Source organism: Syngnathus acus, chromosome 21, assembly GCF_901709675.1.
Source record: "Syngnathus acus chromosome 21, fSynAcu1.2, whole genome shotgun sequence".
In the NCBI taxonomy this organism is placed as follows: Eukaryota; Metazoa; Chordata; class Actinopteri; order Syngnathiformes; family Syngnathidae; genus Syngnathus; species Syngnathus acus.
Genome location: NC_051105.1, coordinates 7,141,955 through 7,164,537, shown reverse-complemented (window position 1 = coordinate 7,164,537; position 22,583 = coordinate 7,141,955). Strand labels below are relative to the sequence as shown.

At 40.4% G+C, this 22,583-nt stretch overlaps 1 protein-coding gene across 2 annotated transcripts; it reads right to left on the bottom strand.

Moving 5' to 3' along the window:
• Positions 1–29: 29 nt before the first annotated feature.
• gpm6bb (glycoprotein M6Bb) lies at positions 30–22,358 on the bottom strand. Of its 2 annotated transcripts, none has more exons than XM_037239199.1 (7): positions 22,207–22,358; positions 6,973–7,159; positions 6,426–6,582; positions 5,665–5,833; positions 5,514–5,587; positions 5,365–5,430; positions 30–2,425 (listed from the first exon to the last, which is right to left on the bottom strand). In XM_037239199.1, exons 1-7 carry the CDS (start codon positions 22,208–22,210, stop codon positions 2,276–2,278), a joined length of 807 nt encoding a protein of 268 aa, XP_037095094.1. In that variant the 5' UTR covers positions 22,211–22,358; the 3' UTR covers positions 30–2,275. The 2 variants fall into 2 exon arrangements, with proteins under 2 accessions (XP_037095094.1, XP_037095095.1); XM_037239200.1 differs by lacking the exon at positions 30–2,425 and adding an exon at positions 2,861–4,617.
• Between the last annotated feature and the right edge of the window lie 225 nt (positions 22,359–22,583).

Below are 22,583 nucleotides of genomic sequence, written 5' to 3'. Positions count from 1 at the left end.
TTTATCTCTTCAGCAAAACGTGATGTTGATTTGTTTGTCCTCCAAATGATTGATAGGTAGCTTTTTTTTTTCTTCTTCTTCATGTTTTTGGTTGATTCAAAAGGAGACACTTGCAAGTCACACTTTGGCTAATAGCCATTGCAAAAATGTCGAAGCTTGTTTAAAGTTACAATTCACTGGGGGTAAGCCCTTCAACATTCATAGAAAAGATTTGTAGAAAATGTTTACTAATAAGATTTACATACAGTCAGCTAAAGTAACCTAAAAGCATCTACAATTACTGAGCGAATCATTAAACAAAACAAGAACAGGCAAACACTGCCTACTTTCACAAAATCAGCAAACCTCATCGTGTCTCAACTCTGCATTCAATCTTCATGCAACAAAAAAAGTTAGCGCAGCAACTAATAGAATAAAATGATTACACAACAGTAATTATAACACATCAAATTCCAATGCAATTATAGAAAAATGATGAAAAAAATGTTTTTAAAAATTTTACACAGTTTACACCTTCAAGTTCTTTAGATAATCCAAACTTGTTCAGCCCAAGCACACTTCTGGTTTGATCACACTGTTGAGTCACTACAGGTCAAAATAATGAGCTAAAACAGTAAGTTTGAGGGCTCAAATACTTATTTGTAGTTAGTCAGTAATTGTTGTTATGGCTTATATTGGCATGCTATAATACAGAGTGTAATTTAGGCTATGAAGTTCTACTCACTGTCCACAATATTAGGTACAGCCACACTATGTAATATGAAACAACACAAGAACTGTATGGAACATTCTATTCAAACATAATACGATTACTGTATTATTATAAAATATTAAAAATCCTTAATACACAAGTACTCACAATTTGTCAAATTTAAACTACCTCATAGGTTTTCCTCCAATCAACTAGGCTACTAGCACTTCCAAAAAGGCACACCCATTTATTTTATTGTAAAAAGTAATATATACAGTTAACAAGGAGCTACTTCCATTTATGGCTAGCAAAGTGGTGGACTCACTATTTGGCAAGCATTAGGTCAAGCTAAAAGTTCTATTAAGTCTTGAGAAAGCGACGGTGAAACCCTTTACAAGGATACGCTTGCTGTAAAGTGACACAAAAGATGAAAAAAAAGTTCTCAGCTTGACAATAATAGAAACACGCAGAATGTAACAATGTCCTTCAAACATTATTGTAACGGCTATTTTATAATATAGTTTTTAAATTGTATCACATTAATGCTTTTCAAACTGAGAGCTTTAGAGGAAGCGCAACAGCATGAGAAAAATAATGAAAAACTGTTGATGTTTTTTTTCTATGATGAAAAGACCCTGTAAGGAATTGTTCAAGTGAGCTCATTTTAGGAAGCATATTTTTGGTTTGAGTCAGCGTCAGTTCTCTAAAAGTGTGAATTTGAAGCCCTTTTCATGCCAAAGTGGAAAACATTGTGAAACCATAAAAAAAAACATTTTTACAGATTCATTAAAAATGCAAAAAATACTTTTCAGGAGGGGCTTTCCAATTTCTTGACATATTCATTGGAGAGGCGGGGGGGGGGGGGTTCATTAGCTATAAACTATTATCATTCAAATGATATCATTCAATCATGAAATATTTCACTGCGTATGTAGTAAATTAATTTCTACGATATTCTTATTTATTGCGATGCACCATTAAATAGTCTGGAGTATAGTAAAGGTCTCCCTTTGAATTGGATTTAACACGTATACCTAATGTTGTGGCTTAGTGAGCATTCACATATACAAAATTATAGTTGTACAGTACATGCTTTACATTTTTTCATTGTTCATCCAGCTCCAGCAGACCCCTGAGGTAGAGTTAATATAGGCCAGGAAGTTAATACTGCAGCACATAAGACTGCCTTCATGCACGTTTATCCAATTTTTAAATCTGTTGAAATAAATTCACAGTCATGTTTTTGTGCGTGTCATGAGCAGATTTTACAGCCTTAATAAACTTGGGAATAATTCAATACTTGTCAATGTATTGCCTCTTGTCACACTGTGGTTACCATATGTGTAACCGTAATAATAATGTGGATTCACCTTGCAAATAGTGGTTAAAAAAAATGACAGCCAAAGGCGATCAAGACAACCAAACGGGCATGTAAAAGAAGCAAAATACTGCATGTGGAGTTAGTGCAGAAGCTGCAGCGTGTTAGTCTGTTAGTACGGCACAGGTGGTTATTGTAGCCCGACGGGTTCAGAATGGCCTTGTGTGCCCTTTGCATGAACGTGTGTGTGCGTGTGTGCAATGGCCTTATGTGTAGGAATGAAGGCATTCCTTGGAGCGTGACGTGATGTCCTGCAGCTCCTGCTCCTCTTTCATTTTGATGTCTTGGTAGGCATGCATTTGACTGGCGTCCTTAAGGTAGGCCCAGTTTGCGGAGAGAATCATGAGGAAGTGGATCTGGAACAGAAGGGTGAGGTGGGTGGCCGGTGAGCAGGGCAAAGAGAAGAGGCAAAGCAAAAAGCTTGTCAAAAGGAGTCTTAAACTACAGTGCAGTGGACACCCGCTATTCGTGAGAGGAAGAGACAGCTAATAGCGAAAAGTCATGAATTATTGACAGTCATTATAACTGCAAATGAAAGAAAGAAACAACACGAACACCCAGCATGTCGGCCCTAATTTATTTGGGGGGGGGGGGGGGGGGGATTATAAAAGGAACCACGAGTATGTCGGGGTCTACATACGTTACACAAACAACATAGGGAAGGCAATAGACCCTTTGTAGTTGTGGTGTCGAATCACTTCTGAGCGTTTTGATTCTTGTATTTGCCAATGTGATGAGACCTAAACTAATATGAAAGCTAAAGTGAGATTTATCGTTTTTTTTATTTTTTATTATTATTATTATTGGTAACTGGGGGAAAGATTAAAGCTACAAGGGAATTTTCTGAAAGTTTTTTTTGTAACTTAATTTGCAGCTAAATACTACTGATGGCCTGATGATGTGCGATATCTCAAACGAAAGATTTCGAGCACTTTTCTGATCTGTATTTTATTTCATAGGTTGACACAATGACCAAAGAAATGTGGAAATATCACCGATTTTCACCACTTAATCTCACTTTACATTTCATTCATTATGTCCGCCTTTGAATAATAGTGACGTTTCAAATTGGTTTGACGTCAAAAGGGTCTATTATTGTCTGATGGTGATTCGTATTAATTATTAAAATACTACAGAAATGACACCTTAACAGCATGTGGGTGAGTAGAAAAAGAAAGCCAGAGGATGCAAGCTTTTGGAGGTTAGTACAGAGCGTGCGCAAATAATCTAAATTTATGTCGTTTCAACACATTTTCATCAGGACTTAAGAAATAAACGAGGTAATTTTTTTTTAAACAAAATGTGTTTATTTTATAAAGAATGTAAAGGCTACAGTCTTCAAAGGAAAAAACAAGATGTAATTAAATATATGAAAATTGTAAGTGACTATAAACAGACTTTTAAGCTCAGTGTTAAGATAAAAAAGGCTCTTCAATGGCACTTTCGAGAAGAAATGAAGGACAACATTTTATAGTGAAGGCAAAACCAGCATCTGCTCTAATGTAAAAAAAATAACACATTTATGCTTTTTTTTTTGAAAATCATAATCATACTAATGAGAAGTAGTTTTAGAGCCACGCTGAAACTAACAAAAGACTTTTGAGAATTAAGTTGAAAGGTTAAGAGAAGTGTGATTTTTTATTTTTTATTTTATTTTTGATTTAGCAAAAAAATGTCAAACTTTACAGACTATTTTGTGCTAGGAAAATAAACGTTTTGAAAAAAATTTGATACAATGTTACAAGAATAGTCATTGTCATGAAGCTGTGAAAAAAGAGAAGAGTAAAAAGTAAAAGAACAAGAATAAAGTTATAACATAACCAAAAAATTAAAAAATAAAAGTCATTTATAAGAAAAAAAGAACTAATTAATGAAAATAAAGTTGTAATATTACAATGCTAAATGATTAAAAATTGTTTCCTCATATGTTCAATAATTATTTTATTTTCAGTGTGGCTCTAACACATCATGAAAACGTAACTTCAACGAGATATGAGCCTTCGTTATAGGCTTGACGTAAAATATGAAAGACTTGACAAGTCATGAGTGGGTTTATGACCAATAAAAGCGGCCTCGAAATTTCTTTAAATGTAAACTTGACAATTATTTGCATTTGTCTAATGTGATGCATTTAAGCAGATCCAATGACGTCAAGTGAATACTGATGACTAAATGCTGTCTTCTCTGCGAGCATGTGAATTGAAGAATATAAATAACACTGGTGTGGTTTTTTTAGGCATGCGTACTGCGAGAAAGTCATGTGACATTATCTAGAAGTGCGTGAGACAAACTAGTCTAAACACTCCAAGTGTCATTAGGCGTCCTCGCTAAAAAAAAAAAAAAAAAAGCGCACAGTCAACAATTTACACTTTGTTCTACGAGAGGTTTTCTGTCTATTGTTTTTAGTTGGTTTTGCGGCGAGCGCCGTGCCGCGCTGTTGTTAAAAACAACAACAAGAAAAATGAAATTAAAACTTAGTGCAGCAGTCTTCTCGACTCTTAAACTTCAAAACGGCATAGTTATAAGTGGTAGCCATCATGTAGATCAGCTGGTGGAAGAGAACAAGAGAAGGTTGTGAGAGAACATGCGGGCGTACTCGGACCGCTTTGTTAAAAAAAAAAAAAAAAAAAGTCAGCTCGCAATGCAAATACATCACACTTGTGTCTAGACACACAAAAGCTGTACATACATCCTTTCAGACATTGCAAAGTGAAGTCAGACCTCATGAGAATTTAGTACGAATGCAAACAAGACAGAATCACTGCCCAAGTGCAGTTCAGTTGTGTTTAACTTCTTGATCCATTTTTATTTAATCTTTAAAAAGTACTGTTTATTTTCTTTAGGTCCAAATTGTACTAATGTTTCATGTGCAATAGATTTTTATTGATTCATGAAGTGACAGAGACTTTAATATTGATTGGCAATGCGTATGAAGTCTTCCTTCTTATTTTATGTATTTTCTCTTAACGCACCTCCTCAATTTGAAGTAAGATGAAAAAAAATGCAACTTCAGAGGTTCCACTATACTAATGTAAAAGATGAATTCAGTTTTGGGGTGAGGGCTGATACCCAATAGAGCTTTTGTATTTTTTTTTTTTATAACATACACTAACCCTGTAATCCTATCGGCACTTTAAAAGCGTTTGTTTAGGTTCATAGTCATTGTTGACATTTTTGTACAATTTTCGACTAAATTCTCATGAGAACACAGTGCTAGCATCTTTGCAGATGGATTGCTAAAATGGAATGCGAGAGAATCACAACATTGACATATTTTGTGTTAAGGCTTTCTTACCAGAGCGATCACAGTGGCTCCAGCTCCAGCACAGGCTACGATGTACAAGTGATATGACAGGTAGAACTGAAAAAGAAAAAAAAAAATGGTGTCACATCTGTTTTCTCTACATTAGGGCCACGGCACATACGTGGAGGATTTTGTCTCACCTCGCTGGTGTTGCAGATGTCACCTAGCGTGGATCCACAGGCCTTCCCCGGTGTTGCACTCCATGGGATGATTCCTGAAAGCTCATGGGTTACTTTGAAACTTTGACAAAAGTCTGCTCCCGTAGCTGCCAAGAAGTTCGCCATGTCTTACCGTACTGACGGACGTCCACGCAGATGGAGTCGATGTCGGTGAGGTTGGATGCGGCCGATTTCATGGTGGCGCACGTGGACCACATGTTGTAAAAGAGGAAGACGGGCACGGCGGAGAAGCCGAATACGCCCAGCCAAGCCACGCCCAGAATGTAGGTGATGAACACAAACTGAGGACACACAGACAGTATCAGAAATGTATCCATCACATCCATCTATTTATTTACTTATTTACAATTTGTATATGTGCAGCACTTTGTTGAGTTCTTAAAATGTATTAAAATTAATTAATCATTACTTTATAAATATTTTTCATGATTTTTGAAGAAAAGTCAGAATTCTTTCTTTCTAACAAAATAGAATTAATTCAAATTCATTGAATTAATTATTATGATTATTATTAAGAACTAGAATAAAGAAGAATTAGAACAAATACATTTCCATTCTTCTTTTATTCTTTTTCTGAAAATGATTAGTAGTATTACAAAAACAAATTGATGTTTTCACAAGTGTGTGTATTAATACCAAAACAAGAATGTAAAATAAATAACACATACATAAATAAATGTGTAAGGTTGTAACTCTTTTGCGGCATTTTGCTTCATTTTGTTCTCTTGCATCTCCAAAAATACGCGAGGAAGCCCCTCCTTTGGGAGCGACTATGTGGTGTGCTTGACTTTCTCACAATTCATCTTTCCTTCGCGCACTTAATAACTTCCAACAATCAACTGTGACATGCCGATGGGCTGTTTACAAAAATACCATTCCGCTGATGCATCGCCCGCAGAGGGTGGTCTTGAACTCGCTGTGCAGCTCCTTGACGGCGCCGGTGGTGTAGAAGCCCTCAGCAAGCAGGATGATGCCGTACAGGAAGAAGAAAGAGGCGATGCCGTAGATGACGTACTGCATCAGCTGTATTCTGAAACCAGACCAAAACGCAGAGCGGCTGCTCACTCTCAGTCCAAGCGTAGAGAGACACTTGATGACGATGTCTCCGGAGGAACTTTGAAAGTCAACAGAGGCTTCTAAATCGACGCATACACCAAACATGCTCAGCTCCTGTCATTCCTCCTTTATTACCGAGGCTAATGGACGCTTTTGTAACAAGGTCCATATTAGGACAGCTCTGGCCCAGCATTTGGAAAACACAGTGGACTAAAAATAACCACAATGAAGTCATTAAAGTGGTTTGCTTTTCATACATTTGGCCTCCTGTGATACCAGCAGAGAAAGATCACATCACAAACTGTGGGGTCAAACATAATCACATTTTCTCTAAAATTCCATCTTATCGAGATGCCACACTTACACGTCGGTGAGCATGGCGTGATCACTGGCCACCGTGGAGAAGTGACTTTCCAGGATGCTGACGGTTCCCGTGAGTGCCACGTGACCGCAGCCGCAGAAGAGGGCCACGCCGGAGAAGCACAAGATGGTCGCCACCAGCGACGCGTACGGCACACCGCCTAAACATTTGATGCAGCACTCGAAGCAACCTGAAAACAAATAAGATTGAAACACGGGATTTAAAACTGATTCATTCATTTGTGCGGGTTGTCATAGAAACACGCGTGTCGTGGAAATCGATGGCAGATGATGAAGTGACCCACACGGGGCCGCCTTCCTCTCGGGTGGTCGCACGAAGCCGCAAACCAACCAACCGCACGCAACGTGTTTTCCTTCTCCCGCGAGTGTGTGTGCGTGACAGGATGTTGTCGTCTTGGACGTCCTGCTTATGTTTGAAAGCGTGCGTGCATCCAAATGCGGTAAAGATGCTTCAAGATGACATGGTTGATGTGCCGCACAACAATGTTTGCTTCTTCTCCCCACAATTTTAGAATCTGGGCATGAATGTTTCTGCTTCCTTCTGCTGTTAATTCCCAGATTTTATTCTTGCTTTTTCCATCAGGCTTTGCTGCTCGGGAGCTGACTGGCTGAGTAGGTTTAAACAGATCTACAACCACTGGCACTTTAACTCGACCGCTCATCCGGACTGTTTGTGTAGTTCGGGGTGATGCTAAAATATTTGTCCCGGGCTGGGAATCGCAGGCGAAGGTCTGAATAGATGTGGGACAAAACGTTCCGGGCTTTTCTGTTTTGCTGGAGCAAACTATCTGACAGGAAATACAAGCAGGGCTAAACATTTGCTTTCTTTGGTCAAGAGCTCAAGGTGGAGGATTTTCTTTGGAAGGAAGAGTCAGAACTTTAATTCTGAGAAGAAATTCAAATTCATTCAACGTGCCAGTTAGTAATTAAGTCCTGTCAGGAAATGGAAATACGAGCATATGTGGAGTCATCCATCTCCTGATGCAACTTGCCATGATAGCCACTTTAGCACACTTCCTGACTTTGATATTTCTGATGGACACATATAGGTGCTGTGTCTCCGCACAGGATATTGAGTCCAGCTGCAAAGTGATTCAAGTCCTTTTAAAGGGGGAAGCGATGCGTGAATCAGAATGACATGGACTCAATCATTGTCTATATTTATAATAAATTCCTGCTGATTGTCCCAAACAGACTCACATGACCCCTGGTCACAAAATTAGGTACATGTGCCTTTTTTAGGTCAAATTCTTCGAGTGCTCATTAGTGGGTGATGAAGTAAGATTAAATGTGTCTTTCCATATGTTGCCTGCTCGACGATCGGTGTGTGACACATGTTTAAAACATCAGCCAGTCGGGCCCCTGACTGCGCTTCTCTTCTCTGTTTAGAACATCTTTACAAGCAGTCAGTAAGCAAATACCGTTCTTTGCCCCAGAGTCAACTGCAGATGGCTTATGCAGCTGCGTGGATTTGACAAAGTTATATTTTAATAATATGGATGTATGGAAAAAAACGCACTAAACAGCTTTTGGCTGTACAAAATGGGCCCCGTAAGTTCAGACAAATGTCTTGAATGTTTCTTACAGTTGCGGTTAAAAGCTTCTATCAACCAGTATTCTATGGAATAGAACAACGGGAATCTCGAATTGTAGAGTTAATAACGTTTTGTTTTGTTATTTAATTATATTTACTTTGGGAAAATTAGCTTCACATTTCCAACACGATGGGGTTGAATGTCCTAAACGTCACATGCTGCCTATGCATTATATGTTTTGACATAAAATTTCTTATCGAGTTTGACAGCTAACAAATCCCATCGGCCATAATAAAAATCACGTTGGCAACTTTGTTCCCTTTGATGACTTTCACATGGTTCGGATCTCACCGCCACACAGCTCTCCTGCTCCGGTTAGGATTGTGAAGGCGACGGGAGGATGAGGGGGAGGGCCAGACAACTTGTTTGTGTTAAGCTCTCATTTGTCACGCTTGCATCACAAGGAGAGAGATACTTGTGAGTGTCATTGTGTGAGAGAAAAGGAAAAAAAAAAAAAAAAAAACAGAGGCAGAGGCCAAGAAGTTTGAAAACAAAGACGTGTCTGTGTGCGTCTCTCCATCACATCCAGTTCATTCAGAGCTCCAATGAGAACCGCGGCAAGGCTTTTTCCGGCCAACCACTGGGTTCCAACCAGAATCGAAAATGCAGCGCTTGGCCTCGAGGGTCATCAAGACTACTTGTAAAAAAAAAAGTGTCTCCTGAGATGGATGATGGTCAGAAGAGCATCTTTGCTTTATACGTCATCACCGAGACATCGCGCATTAACTATCCTGCAGCTGGCGCCACCCCGCCCCCGTAACCCCCCCCCCCTACATCCATCCATCTATCACCACCAACCACAACATGACCACGGCCTGTCATCACCACAAAGCTGAAAACCTTCCAACAGCTGGAAAGCGTAAATACAGGGCACCCTCGGAATTATAACACAATCTAGTCATCTATTTTCTATAGTGATTGTCTTCATTAGGGTGTGTGTGTATGTATCTCCAACCTGACTTAATGATTGGTGGAGTACACCCTGAACTGGTAACCAGTCAATCATAATTATGGTCCTGCTGAGGCACAATTTAGAGTCCTTCATTTTATTTCTTAACAGAGAGGAGAAAACCCATACGATTGAGCTTCGAACACAGAACAAACATGCTAACCATTAGTTCACATTGAAAACAGCAGGGGGCCCAAAATTGAACCCTGTGGAACACCATATGTGTGACTCAGAGGCTGACACAAAGTTCTGACTGCCAAAGGATATCCTAACACTTAAAAAAAGAACATGATGTCAGTTGTGAAAAGTGGATCTCCACCCATTGCGCCATTTTAAAGCTGAAAACATTTTTCATTTAACATCCAAAATAACATTCAAGGACCACAGTACAAGTTTGGAGAGAACAACGTTCTTATTTACTACATCACTACCACAAGCTTGCTCAAAACCTACAGTATTGAATATTTCATTTGTATATTAATTTTTCCGTTTTATTAGGCTGTCATGTGAAACATATTTGGATTCACACGTCGTATATCATCGTCGAGCCTCCGCAGGCCGGTATCACTAAAAAAGCCCCGTCCGCCTTTTATCTGATGTGTAACCCTCATTGCTAACAGATGTGTCTGTTTACAGCTAACCATTGTTTGCTGGCACTCTGAAGGCAGCGCTGCCAAAACACGAACATATCTATGAGTCTTATTTTCCACCCTCGCTCCACTTAAAAGAGTCATGATGCCGCTAATGGCCTCCCTCCCGAGACAAGGCCGATCGGAGTGAGGGGGAAATTTATCAAAAGTGGCCTCTGTGTTTACTTTGCTGAGACGGCAAGCAGCAGTTGTCCGATGATACCCGCCGACTGCTCCTCATCCATCCACAGTTGAACCGTCACAATAAAAACGGATAAATCTACAAATAAACCGATGGTAGCAATGTTCTGTCGGAGATTTTAATGTGACATATGTTTATTATTGTGGTCGCAGTTCATTGCACTGCAGCATACCCGGCGTTGTTTTTTAATATTTGGAATATAAATATTTGAATATAAAACATATTTGCGTGCCTAATAAACTGACCAGTTGCAATATTGTCTGACATCTATCGGTCCATCCATTCATTTTAATACAACTTATTCTATTCAGGGTTGGAAGAATTGGAACCTATCCCAGCTGACTTTGGGTGAAAGGCAGTTTTCAACCGAGACCGGTCTCGCCAGTCAATCCCAGGGACCAATGAGACAGACAACCATTTATACTCACATTCCCACCATAGTGGGAATTGAACCCGAAAGTCAATCGTCTAAACCTCAATGCCATCCAAAATCCTACAATGTTCGTCCAAATACTGTTCTGGCCCTAACTTGACCATCACTTAATTGTTCAACGTGTGAAGCAAGTATGCTGTTCCCAGACTCTTTCAGAGACCAAAGTAGCACCATGAATATCAATGCCGATAGATTCCTGATGGATGAGGGTGAACCCCAAGTAGGACCTCAAATTTGAGTTGTCAAGAAGCTTTGCGTTTCCCATGTGAGGTCAAAGAGGTGAGTGTCTACTGGAATCGTCATATTTTGGGTAAAACAGCGAAGAAGTTGAAGAGGAGCACAAAGAAGTGGCGGTGGTTAGACGGCGCGCGCACACAAAGCAGCTTGTTAAAAATACAGATGGGCGAGGGCCGATGGCAAGGGATGACCGGGGCGACAGGGGGAAAGAGGATCTTGGCAACGACGCGTAGAGAGGCCCCCGGGGGCATGCTAATGAGAGAAAGGCTTTTCAGTGGGGAGTGGGGTGAAGGGGGGGCTGGATTGGGGTCTTCTCACGGATACCAGATTTGGGAGAAAAAGGGGGAGCCTCAGGGGTCAGGGAAGCGAACTTAGCAGGGATCCCACAACACAACAACAAATGGCCGCACTAATCTTGAGACTTCTTTTTTTTCATGGGCGGCTCTGTTGAACACCAGGCGAGCTGACATCATGCTTGTAAAGACGAGATGCTTCGTTGGAACTCTTTTTATGATCACATTAGGACATTTATTGGATCTTTATTTTGTAATAGCCATTCTAATTGCACCACAAGTTAAAACCGAACACAAATGAAGTATTAGGAGCGGCATTAATCAGCTCCATCCCCTGCAAACATGGAAAAAGCATTTCAAATGGGATTATTTAAGGTATTTACACGACGTCCTCGGTTTACATGGATACCATACATAAGTTTTCATGGTTACGATACACTCAATTACCGCTGTGCTCAATGGGTTTCTATTGGATTGTTTTATATTTATGGCCTAGAGTTGTTTTTCGTAAACAAATATTTGCTGTTGTGCATTAGCATACCATTTGGGGGGTAAAAAAAACAATGCTGTGACTTGAGCTCAGTGAGCATCTTATGGCTGCATTCCCCATTCACCCTCAGTTATTTATTTATTTATTCTTTTTATTTATTTTTTTTATTTTTTTTTTAGTTATTTGTTTATGTATTTATCTGGCAGTGAATAAAGTTAATAAAGGTTTTATGATCTAAATTACATGTCAACTTCCATTGGTTTCTTTAGAAAAAAAATATTTTGTAACTTTTGAAAATTTAGAATGTAGCAAGGCATACACAGACAAAGTTTGTTATAAGTAATCCTAGCAAGTGTGAGAGTGGCTCACTCTGGACCTCATCTGAATGAGGGTGATGACCAAATTGTGAAACCAAGACACGGCCCTCATTGTGGACTTTCACACAACGAGCTCGACGACAGTGAATGCTCCACAGTCGGTCCACAAAAGATCACTTCTCAGGCAGCCGATTTGGTGGCATTCGGCAAGTCGTTACAAAAGCGTCGAAACTATGAAGCATGGAGGGTGTGGCCCACTGGTAAATACCGTGTGGTGAAGTGACACAGTTCTAAACAACACTCACTGTCTGCCTCCAGTCAAACTCATTGATTGCTTAAACAAAAAGCGCAGGCCACAAACTCATTACAGCGATTTTACTGACCCACTTCTGGCAGACAAGTTCGATATGTGAAAAACAGAAACAAAAACAGAGGGTTATCTATCCAGTAGTTCCGGATGAGCAACAAACCGATGTCGATTGAGTTGAAGGGGTTCGCTTGCTGTCTCAAAAAAGTGACATTTTATCAGACTGAGAGGGAGGAAATAAGAGTAAAAAGAAGAAAACCACAAGGGGTTGATTTATATGAAGACTCGTGCCTCTTTGGGGCTCGGTGGGGAAAAAAGCATCTTTTTCCGCTCGGATGCCTTCAAAGGCCCTTTTGCACCGCATTTTACGCTTACAGCGCATGACAGTAAATCATCAGTGGACTCGTGTTGTTTCGGAAGCTCACATAGCACAGAGGCTAGACTCTAGTTACTTTACTGTAGACATGGCAGGGTTGTAATAATTTAACTTTTTTTAAATGCCTCATTTTAGTGAAGCTTTTTTTTTTTTTAAATCAACGATTGAGTGATGCGTAATGTATCAAATCTTTAAATTCACTTTAGCTGATCAGGTTGCCACGCGCGTAGGCGCACGTGTTTGAGGTACCAAAGTACTCATAAAGAGGAATATCAACCCATAAGAGGAACATTTTGCAACACTTAAGTAGCAGTTTCCTCCTCAAATTTCAAACCCTTTCCTGCTGTTATAACGGGCTTTTGACCAAACAATGGCCAACAACAGCGCCTGACTCAGCACTATTCTAATTGCATGTTTGTGTTAGCTTCTTATTAGGTCTGGGAACGCTCTCCAGTCATGTTTTCCTTCAGTCGTTCTTCCAAAAAGAAAAGAAAAAAAAACGGAATATGTGGCTCATCCGCAGGCGCTGTGGTTTTGGCTGGCGGCACGTGGCAAGAAAAGTGTGAGACAGATGCTTCGTATTACTGTAGGCACGCTTGGAAAGATGTCGCAGAGACTCAAACTGACAATTTAAGGATGTTCTTCGTCTCATTTAAAAGAAAAACATTGCATTTTTCTTGAATAGTTGTCTTTTTTTAAATGTGCAAATATGAAATGATGCTTCCAGGCTACAGAGAGCTCATCTTTCAAAAGCTGACAAAAAAAAGTTACAGTGAAAATATATACCTCCATTTTCCACTTAGGATAATGGAGGATAATAAGCTTGCTTCGTTTCCAGTTCATATTGATCTTACATTACAGAAAAATGTGATGCCAGAAACTCGCACGCACGCACACCACTAAAAAGTAGCATAATGGGAAAACAAGTTTCTCATAAACACATTTGTTTTGGGCTCCATTTGTGTATATTTTTTGCTCTAATTATAGAGGACAATCATTAAAACAATAAAAAAATTAACATATCTTTATTGATCTATATTAACGTGACATACTTTTGATTTCATTTAAATTGATAGTAAGATTTCATTATTGTTTTCTAGATGTTTTTGTACACATTTTAATTAAAAATCATAAATAATACATTTATTTTAACTTACATTTAAAAATGTTAAAACCTTTTTGTAAGTTTGCCTTTACACGATATGTTTACTCGCCTGTAAATCCAATTCTGTGCGGTTAATCCCTTGCATGCACCGACGCCATTGCCATAAGCATCTTTATATTTAGCTCTCAGCAGCAGCGGCCAATCAGCAGCCTTGAGTGATTCATCTTGTCCGATCAGCTCAGTTAAGTGATCTAAAGTCCGCCATTGTGAGAAAAGTCATGCAAGCAACGAAAGATATTTTCCCCCCTTCATGGTTGAACAATGTGTTGACATAGCGGGTTGATATCTGTTATGCCTTACATGGTTGTGCGCCGTGAACCGTCATTCAACCCTAACTGATTATGACCACAAACAACTTGCCAAACTCTACAAGACACATGCTGAGTCCACGCTCACAGATGATGCGGGCCTCTTTTGGAGCAGACGTATGAGAATTGGACCGCATTTGTAATGTCAATATGCTTATCCATGCCAAAACTGTTAGCAAGAGTGGGAAAAGAATTGTGGTATTTGCGTTTGGTGGATAGCTACAGCTTGGTGTGACGGACGTGGCTAATTCCTGCTTCAACGACAAGGTTTAAGTATGATGATGGGCGAAAACTATTAACTAACTGAGGAAATAAAAGAAAATTAATCCTTCCAATATACATAAAAAAATGTAGAATCATCATATTTGTTTGCTACCTGTTTGCTAGATTGAATTCCACTTGGCTCATTGAGAATATGACCATACCATTTTTTTTTTTTATTAATGCGCGGCGGAGCGCTTTCATTGTGATTTGAACAATAAAATTGAAATATATTATTTTTTTTCTTATGAGGAAAGAACAATAAGTGCAGTTTCCCAGTTTTATGTCGAAAGACATTACAAATAGGATGACTGGAATCGACCATTTTTCATTCTGGGATGGGGGCATTTGATGTCACAAGAGGAAATTGTTCTTTGTGGACTATTGAAAAATATTTTGCCTCTTTAAAACACATGCTGGGACAAAAATTTTGATTGTTGTTGCCATAGGAAACCAGGCAACATCATTCACTCCATATGAGCATTTCCTCAACTCATTCTCACAGTCCAGCTGCTCGCCTTGACACACACACAGACACAAATACACACACACACTCGACATAATGGAAACGACAGTGGGTGTGGGGTGTCAAGAGGTGTTTCCCATGAACGGAGGGAGCCCTCCCTCTTGGGATCTCTTTCCGCTATTGTCCTCAGCCTCACGCCGCCAACCTCTCACCCCTGACCCAACACTTGGCCCTGTTTCAAACCCTCCTGGACAGCCCCCTGCCCCCACAAGCCTCCACTGCCCACAACCTGTCACAGCAAAGTGGCTCAGCAGACCTATTTAATTCAATTACTTGGCCTTGAGGTGCACAAAGCCGGCATCCTGGTTCTGGATCAGAGTAGGAAAAAAAACATAACCTGAATATGACGCTAACACATCGAGCCGGACTCAGACAAGGGCAAAGGGAATCCTAACAAGTGGCCAGCGGACGCTTCTGGCTGTGTACACTTCACTGACCTCCTGTGAGAGTGGGTCAATCCATGGCCTTATTGCTTTAAGCGCTGACAAGCAGCCATCTATCCAAAAGCATCCAGTGTGCAAAGCGAAAGCCATTTGGGACTCCATCCACTCGTGTAATGCTGACTTTCAACTCTCACTGTGCGCGCAAGCCACCAAAGTGAACGAGCAATATAAACAGTGACAGCTGTACCTCAAATTACAATACTGCAATGAGTCTCTTTAAATAATGCCATTTTGTCTTCGCATTATGAGCAATGTTCAATGTTATCATTTGATGGCACCGATACCGAGCCCCGATACCACCAGTACTTTTGATACATTCACTTTTTCCCCAAAATTGATCATTTTAAACAAAGCACTACATGTCCCCAAATAGTATTTTCCTTATAATTCCAATTCACTCGTATCATGAAATCAATTCTGAGTCAAAAACTAAGCAGTCCGATAGATTGATTGAGTGGCGTGACCTCCATGTCCATATCGTGTTCAATCACTCGCACATATTCTCCACGTTAAGAACAGTCATAAAAAGTAGCTCTACACTTTCCAGATGTTGCCGATGTATTTTCCCATACAAAGGGAGTCAAACGATTCAAATGACTTTGGAGACATTGAGGACTTTGGAGACATTCATAACGTGCACACATATCCCGCGATGGGTCTGTGTGTGTGGTTTAGGAGGTCACAAATTTGAGAACACCCCTTCCAAAAAAAGCTGTTGTTTACTGCCATTCCTCTTCGTCAGCTAAACCAGATGGGAGCACTGCCAAACGTTCCCTTTTTGCATAACTCCAGCGTCATATTTAAAAATACAGCATTATTCGTTTGCAGTCTAAAAACGCAACTGTTCATGCAATCGGCTTTGACTCCCTCCTCCGCATCTGTCACTGCACAAAAGCTCAACTTTTGCAGACTTTGGACAGCTTGGCAGAGACGCTTCCTGTGGGCCTATCGTGCTTTCCTCCGGAGGATTGTAAGCAGACAATGAGAGCTCTCGCATGGAAACAAGTGAGAGAGAAAGCAGGTGTGTGCAGTGGCCTTTAACTTGGCAGCCTTGAGTGCACAACATCAGGATGTCATCGAACTTTGGCGCCATGCTCCGCCCACACGCAAACTGGATTGGAGAATTGAATTGCTAGAATAGGCTAAATTCATTTTTTATGACTGTCAAATGACAGAATTACAATGTGTTTTTAGACATGGATTTTTTTTTTTGTGGGTCTACTCATGATTGATATGCCTACCAAATTTTGTTTCTAAGGACATTTGAATAAATATAAATAAATAAATAAATAAAAAATCTGAGTGAGTTATTCGGGCAAATTTTCATCAACAAGCCTACAAAATATGTTGTGTAAGACACTGAGTTAATCCTCCTTATTTGTACTGCATCCTAAATTTGACAAAGCCAGCACCATTGCAACATCTCGATATGCAAAACACACCAGAGCTTTAATTTTACATTCACGCCAGCTACAATCTGCCGCTGGGCTTTCCTACAAAGCTCTGTGCGATTTTCATTGGGTGCACCCGGGGAGGGGGGGGGCACTCCCAACATGCTTTTGTCTTACGGTTGTTTAGCAGCGGCGGTGAGCACAAAGGCCGATCTGTGGCGACTTGAATACACTCGAGCGGGCACTCGGCCAACAGCTCGATCCTTGCAGGGTCCCACCGAGGAGGAGCGCACTAATGAATTCTGCTCTCTCTCACACACAAACGCAAATGAACTTGCAGGAGAATTAGCTGGAAGGGATTCTTCTTCGACACAACTCATTTCTACTGGTGGTGCTGAAAGGAAGATTCACATGCAGCTGTTGAAGGCTCACTTGTGCATTTAATGTGTACAGGGTTAACAAAATTTATGAGTAACCCAACTAAAGATTATTTAAGGTATCTGCTGTTGCTTGGATGATTTTTTGTTTTGAATATCAAAATTTAGGGGGGGGGCTGGAACGGATTTATGACATTACAATTCATTTTAATGTGTAAAGATGATTTGAGATACACGTTTTGAGTTACGAGCATGGTCACTGAACGAATTAAGATCGTAGGTCAAGGTGTCACTATGTGTCAAGGTTTGGATAATACATAAACTCTGCATTAGATTACGCAAGAGTGCCTAATAAAGTGACTTTTGCTAAGATCGCAGCTCTGCCAACCATGTAAATAAGTGTGGTGATATAATAGAGAAGAATGTTTTACATAATGTTTCGCTTTGTTTCGACCACAGTGCATCATATGATTGAGAGCACAGTTGCAATTACATGGCTCAGCCACTATGTCAAATTAGCAAATTCCTTGACTTGTCACAGCCACGCTATGGAATTAAGCACTGTTTGCGTCACATCAATGTTATGCCAATAAAAAATTCACTTCATGATACTGTATTCTATCATTGATCACTTTTATCCTGCTTTTCTAAAAGACTTAAGGTATCAGCTTTGGTCTTCAACCCCCACTGGTTAACCCCCCCCAAACACCCCTGCAGCTTTAATCCCCTGGCCCAGATCCTGACCGACCTCTCTAGACTTAAAGTGTCTAGGCGACCACTCGACTCGCCTCAACACTTCAGGCTACCAGCAAAAAATACATAATTACTTCTGTATTAATGTTTCCTTGCATACTTGAAAAAAGTTGAGCTTGCACGCCTGTTGAATGAATGCTCACTGGCCGCGTGCTTCCATTGTGTCCCCATGGGCCTTCCAGAACAATCATCTGACTATGAACAAAAACACCGATGCAGACCTCGACGCCACTGGCAAACAGCAGACGTGCAAGCTGCCAATATATGGCGGATGTGTCGAAAAAGACCAAATTAAAAGTCTTATCGTGCACGTGCGTGGCAGGAGGTTACGTTTATTTGGCAAAATAAAGGTTAGATTGTGTTTTATGCTGCTGTAAATCAATGAAGGAGTAAATTCTGAATGATGGAACATTGAAAGTCAAACAATCAAAATTCAGAATGATCAGAATGTGCCAGATGGACAAAGCAAAAGCAATCCATTTTTTTATGGCAAAAGTGTGAAGTTATGCAATGGCTAAGTCAATCAGCATGCATTTCACTTGCTGAAGACACAAATGGAAGCAAAAGGCCCTCAAGAGCAAGCAGGAAGTGAAGACAGCTGCAGTAGAGGCCTGAAATTAAAAAGCACATTTTGTTCGTTTCACTTCAAATCCATTGTGGTGGTGTTTCGAGCCAAAAAGATGAGAATTGTGTCACTGGCCCAGTATAGGATCGTGTGGGCAAATCCGGACAAAACACTAACGCACAGTCACCAGGCTTCCAAGTCGGGGTCAAGGTCACTCACTGCACATGCTTGAGCACAGGCATCCCCAGTCTGGACCTTCTACTCTGATCACTTCACAAGTCACAATAGTCAATGGGCTTGCTTTGTCTTTAACAGGTCAGAACTTTCCACAACATTAACATGCAAGCAGCGCGGCACACTTGCTGCAGGAAAGAACACAAAGTCAAAACTTTGGAGTTGAAAACGTCATCATGTGTCGAAACGTCAGCTAGTCAATGAGGATGTTAATGATGACGTTTTTTTTATTTTGGGAGATTAGTCATTGTTTTTCTTGCTGATATTGGTAATTTGTTCTCATTTCTCATGGGAGGTGACAATGGTGAGAGAGAAAGCAGGAAAAAAAAAAAAGATTACGTATGAAAATTGAATGCAGTCAACTGTATTTTGGCTGGCAAATGGAAACAAGCCCAGAAATGATGCAAGTGTGACGGCTACCTCATTACTGAGCATCATTTCTGCAATTAATGACAACAAACGGAATACGTAATGTTGTTTAGGGTTGATTGATGGGTCATCGGAGGTTAGCGCATTTGAGGCATCATTTGGCTGTCGCATCTCAAGGGGGACGTTAGGGGAGATAAACAACTTTTCATATTCACATTTATGCCTAGGGTATTCAAGACCCTAACAAGCCAAAGTCTCAAGTCTTAAGTGCTAACCACTAGTCCACCTTGCTGCCTTTGTAATTGCTAACCGTGCAGCAAAAAAAACCCAAAAAACTTTCCTCTGCTCCGATTCAGGATGCTGGGTCACGGCACACACGATCCACCACCGTGTGTGTGCTGATGTGACACTTTCCAGACATACCCAGAGAGATGAGACAGGAATGTGGAAATCTGAGACAGGAGACTCATCTTCGAAGACACAAAATCATAACAAAGCGCTTGTGCGTGTGTGAGTTATCTCAAAGTGAACTTTGTAACATCTGACACCACGTTCATGCCTCTGCGCTGTCAAGAGGCATCTGGAAAACATCTGTCATCACCCAGGCATTACCGAACGTCAGCCGAGAAGCACTCACTTCATATTTAATGTCGTGTCCTAAAATCTGGACCCGATTTGGACAACCTTCACCGAAAGCGTGTCTACGATTCGGGAAAAGTTTCCGTAAAGGATGAAAAGTGTGAATTTTACGACGAGTCTGGTGTGCTATGTTTGATTATTTAGGTCTTAAATGTGACACAAAAGGGAATCTTCACAAAACAAAGCTTTATAAAACTAAATATAATATATATAAAAATACAAACATGACATTATGATGAACAATGACTCATTGGATTTGTCAACAAGAACCAAAAATAGACACCCTCCTCAAATAGGCACCTTGGTTTTCCTCATTAGAAAAAAACCCCAGCAGTAATTAACTTGGTTCATAGATGCTAGATGTCCCCTGACCTGGATTTGAACCCTGACCCTGAGTCCAAAGTCAATGTTGCCAACTGACTCATCAAGCCACCTCCAACATTTGTTTCAACTTCAGTACACAAAACTGCCCAAAATTGGCGACCAGCTTCAGCCCGCCCAAATCCAATCTTCAATCCAATCTGCTGGGTCAAAATAATGAACCTAATTTTGTGTGAAAGTAACCGTCTTCTCAAAATTCACAGCTATTCAACAAGTGGGTTAAAAAAAAAAAAAAAAGCATTTTTAAGTGTGTGTGGACTGGTGGCTAGTCAATCACAGGGCACATATAAACAAATAACAAAATATGCTTGCAATGGGTCGTAATATGACAAAATGGTGGCAACATGTGACCACACGAGGAAATGCCCTTACGGCTTGCGGGTGAAAACTTAACATCCTCACATCTCAACTCCAAGCAACCAAGTCTTGCATTTATAGTTTTAAGCTCATGATGTTCTCTCGCTGTGTTAACCACAAAACAAGATGGTGGTTACCGTGTGAGAATGAAGAAGAAAGAGGAGGGTTAGAGGATTCCGTTCAAAGGCCATGTTGCTGCGAGACTCTCGGGCGATTCAACAAACTTGGGTGTTCATGAACGGAGGCGACGCACAAAGGAGCGCCTCCAAATTAGGAGCACAAAGACGCCACTGTGGGAGCCTCCCAGCGAATTAATGAGCACTGATACATATTCTCACAAACGCCTCATAACAAATACGGGGAGGGGTGTCACGAGATTGCATGCCCGCGGCCATTTTGTGGTAAAATGTCCTGAAACTGAGACAGTTTGTTATTATTAAAAAAATAACAATAATATTGTGGGCAAAACAACATTTTTTGACTATTTGTTTCAGTTCCTTGGTCATTGTGCTGCTCTTCTTGGTGTGTGCACCTTGAACCCCTAGAGGCAGTAAAATCCAGGCCATAAAGAATGTATGCCAGTAAGTATGGTCGGATTAACTGTCTACGTGTGTTGCTCCACCATTATTGCATCACAGATGCTATTGGTGAGCTCATCTTTGGTGTTTCCCATTATCTGCACATTTCCAGACAAAGTTATGTGCTTGTTTTAGGAGCAGAACATGTATCATTTTTTTGTCATTTTCCTTTTAACTTCTTTTTATACTTGAATGGCAGCTAAGAAGAAAAACAGCAGTTTATGACAGCAGCAGTGAAATTGATTTCCATTGCTTTTCCAGGAAAATCTGACACAAAAAAAGAATTACACTTAAGAAGATCTTGAGATTTTTTTGGTTATCACTTATTAGGATTACACAACATCAACTGATTTCTACTTAACTGTGCTAAGGGGTGGGGGCCAAGCAAATTCTATTCCATTTGGAGCTGATAGGATTTTTTGGGAGCATATCCAGCATAATGTCAATGCATTGTGGAGGAATTATTTCCTATTATAAAAAATAAAAAAACACCAACAACATTGAACAGTGTTATCCCATTATTGTTTTGAGTAAACTGGACATAAATATTGAGTGGACAGCAAAGTGCTGATGTGTTGGGTGGGAGCGTGTGTGTGTGTGTGGGGGGGGGGGCGACTCTGTTAAAACCATTCAAAACATGTGACAGTGTTCTGGAGGCACCAATTCCCTGCGATTGTTTGATTTACTTCCAGCTATTTTACTAGAACAATGCAAGACTATCAAGCACTGAGTGATTGAATCTGCTTGCTGATCAATCACTGATAGGCAAAGGCGTGCATCTATTGTGAGACAATAACGCAAGTGAGTGAAGGCACATACAGGCGCGATCAGGCAACACTTAATCTCTCTAATCGCTTTCCTCGACTCAATCCCACTTCGGAGACAACACATATTCCAAAACACACCGCAACTACATTTTTTTTTAATTTGGTTCAAAGTTTGAACGGACTATTACGCACGGGAAAAAAAAGTTTGCACAGCCACATAAAGCAAAGCCTGCGCGTTATTTTGAGTGGATGAATAAAAAGTGAAATGCACTCACCCATGTTTAAAGGTCTTCCCCGTGAGTCCGAGGGCGTAACCGTCAGATGCAAGCCGTCGAGCTGTTTTGGGTGCACCGCTTCTCGCGAATCCTGAGATGCGCCCTAACTGGACGCTCGCAAACACTTTGGAGACAGCCCCGATGACGTCGTCAACAAGGGTGGGAGGGGTCTAGGATGAGGATAGAGAGAAGAAATAGACTTCCATGAAAAAACCTTTGAAATCTTCTTGAAGATTCACTCACTGATGCCATAAGATGCCGAAGTCATTTCACACACGCAAAACAAGTTTTTTTTTTTTTAATTCGTATTAGTAGATACTGTGACAAAATTAATATGAACTTCTACAAGCATACAAAGAACAATGCAAGCAAACAAT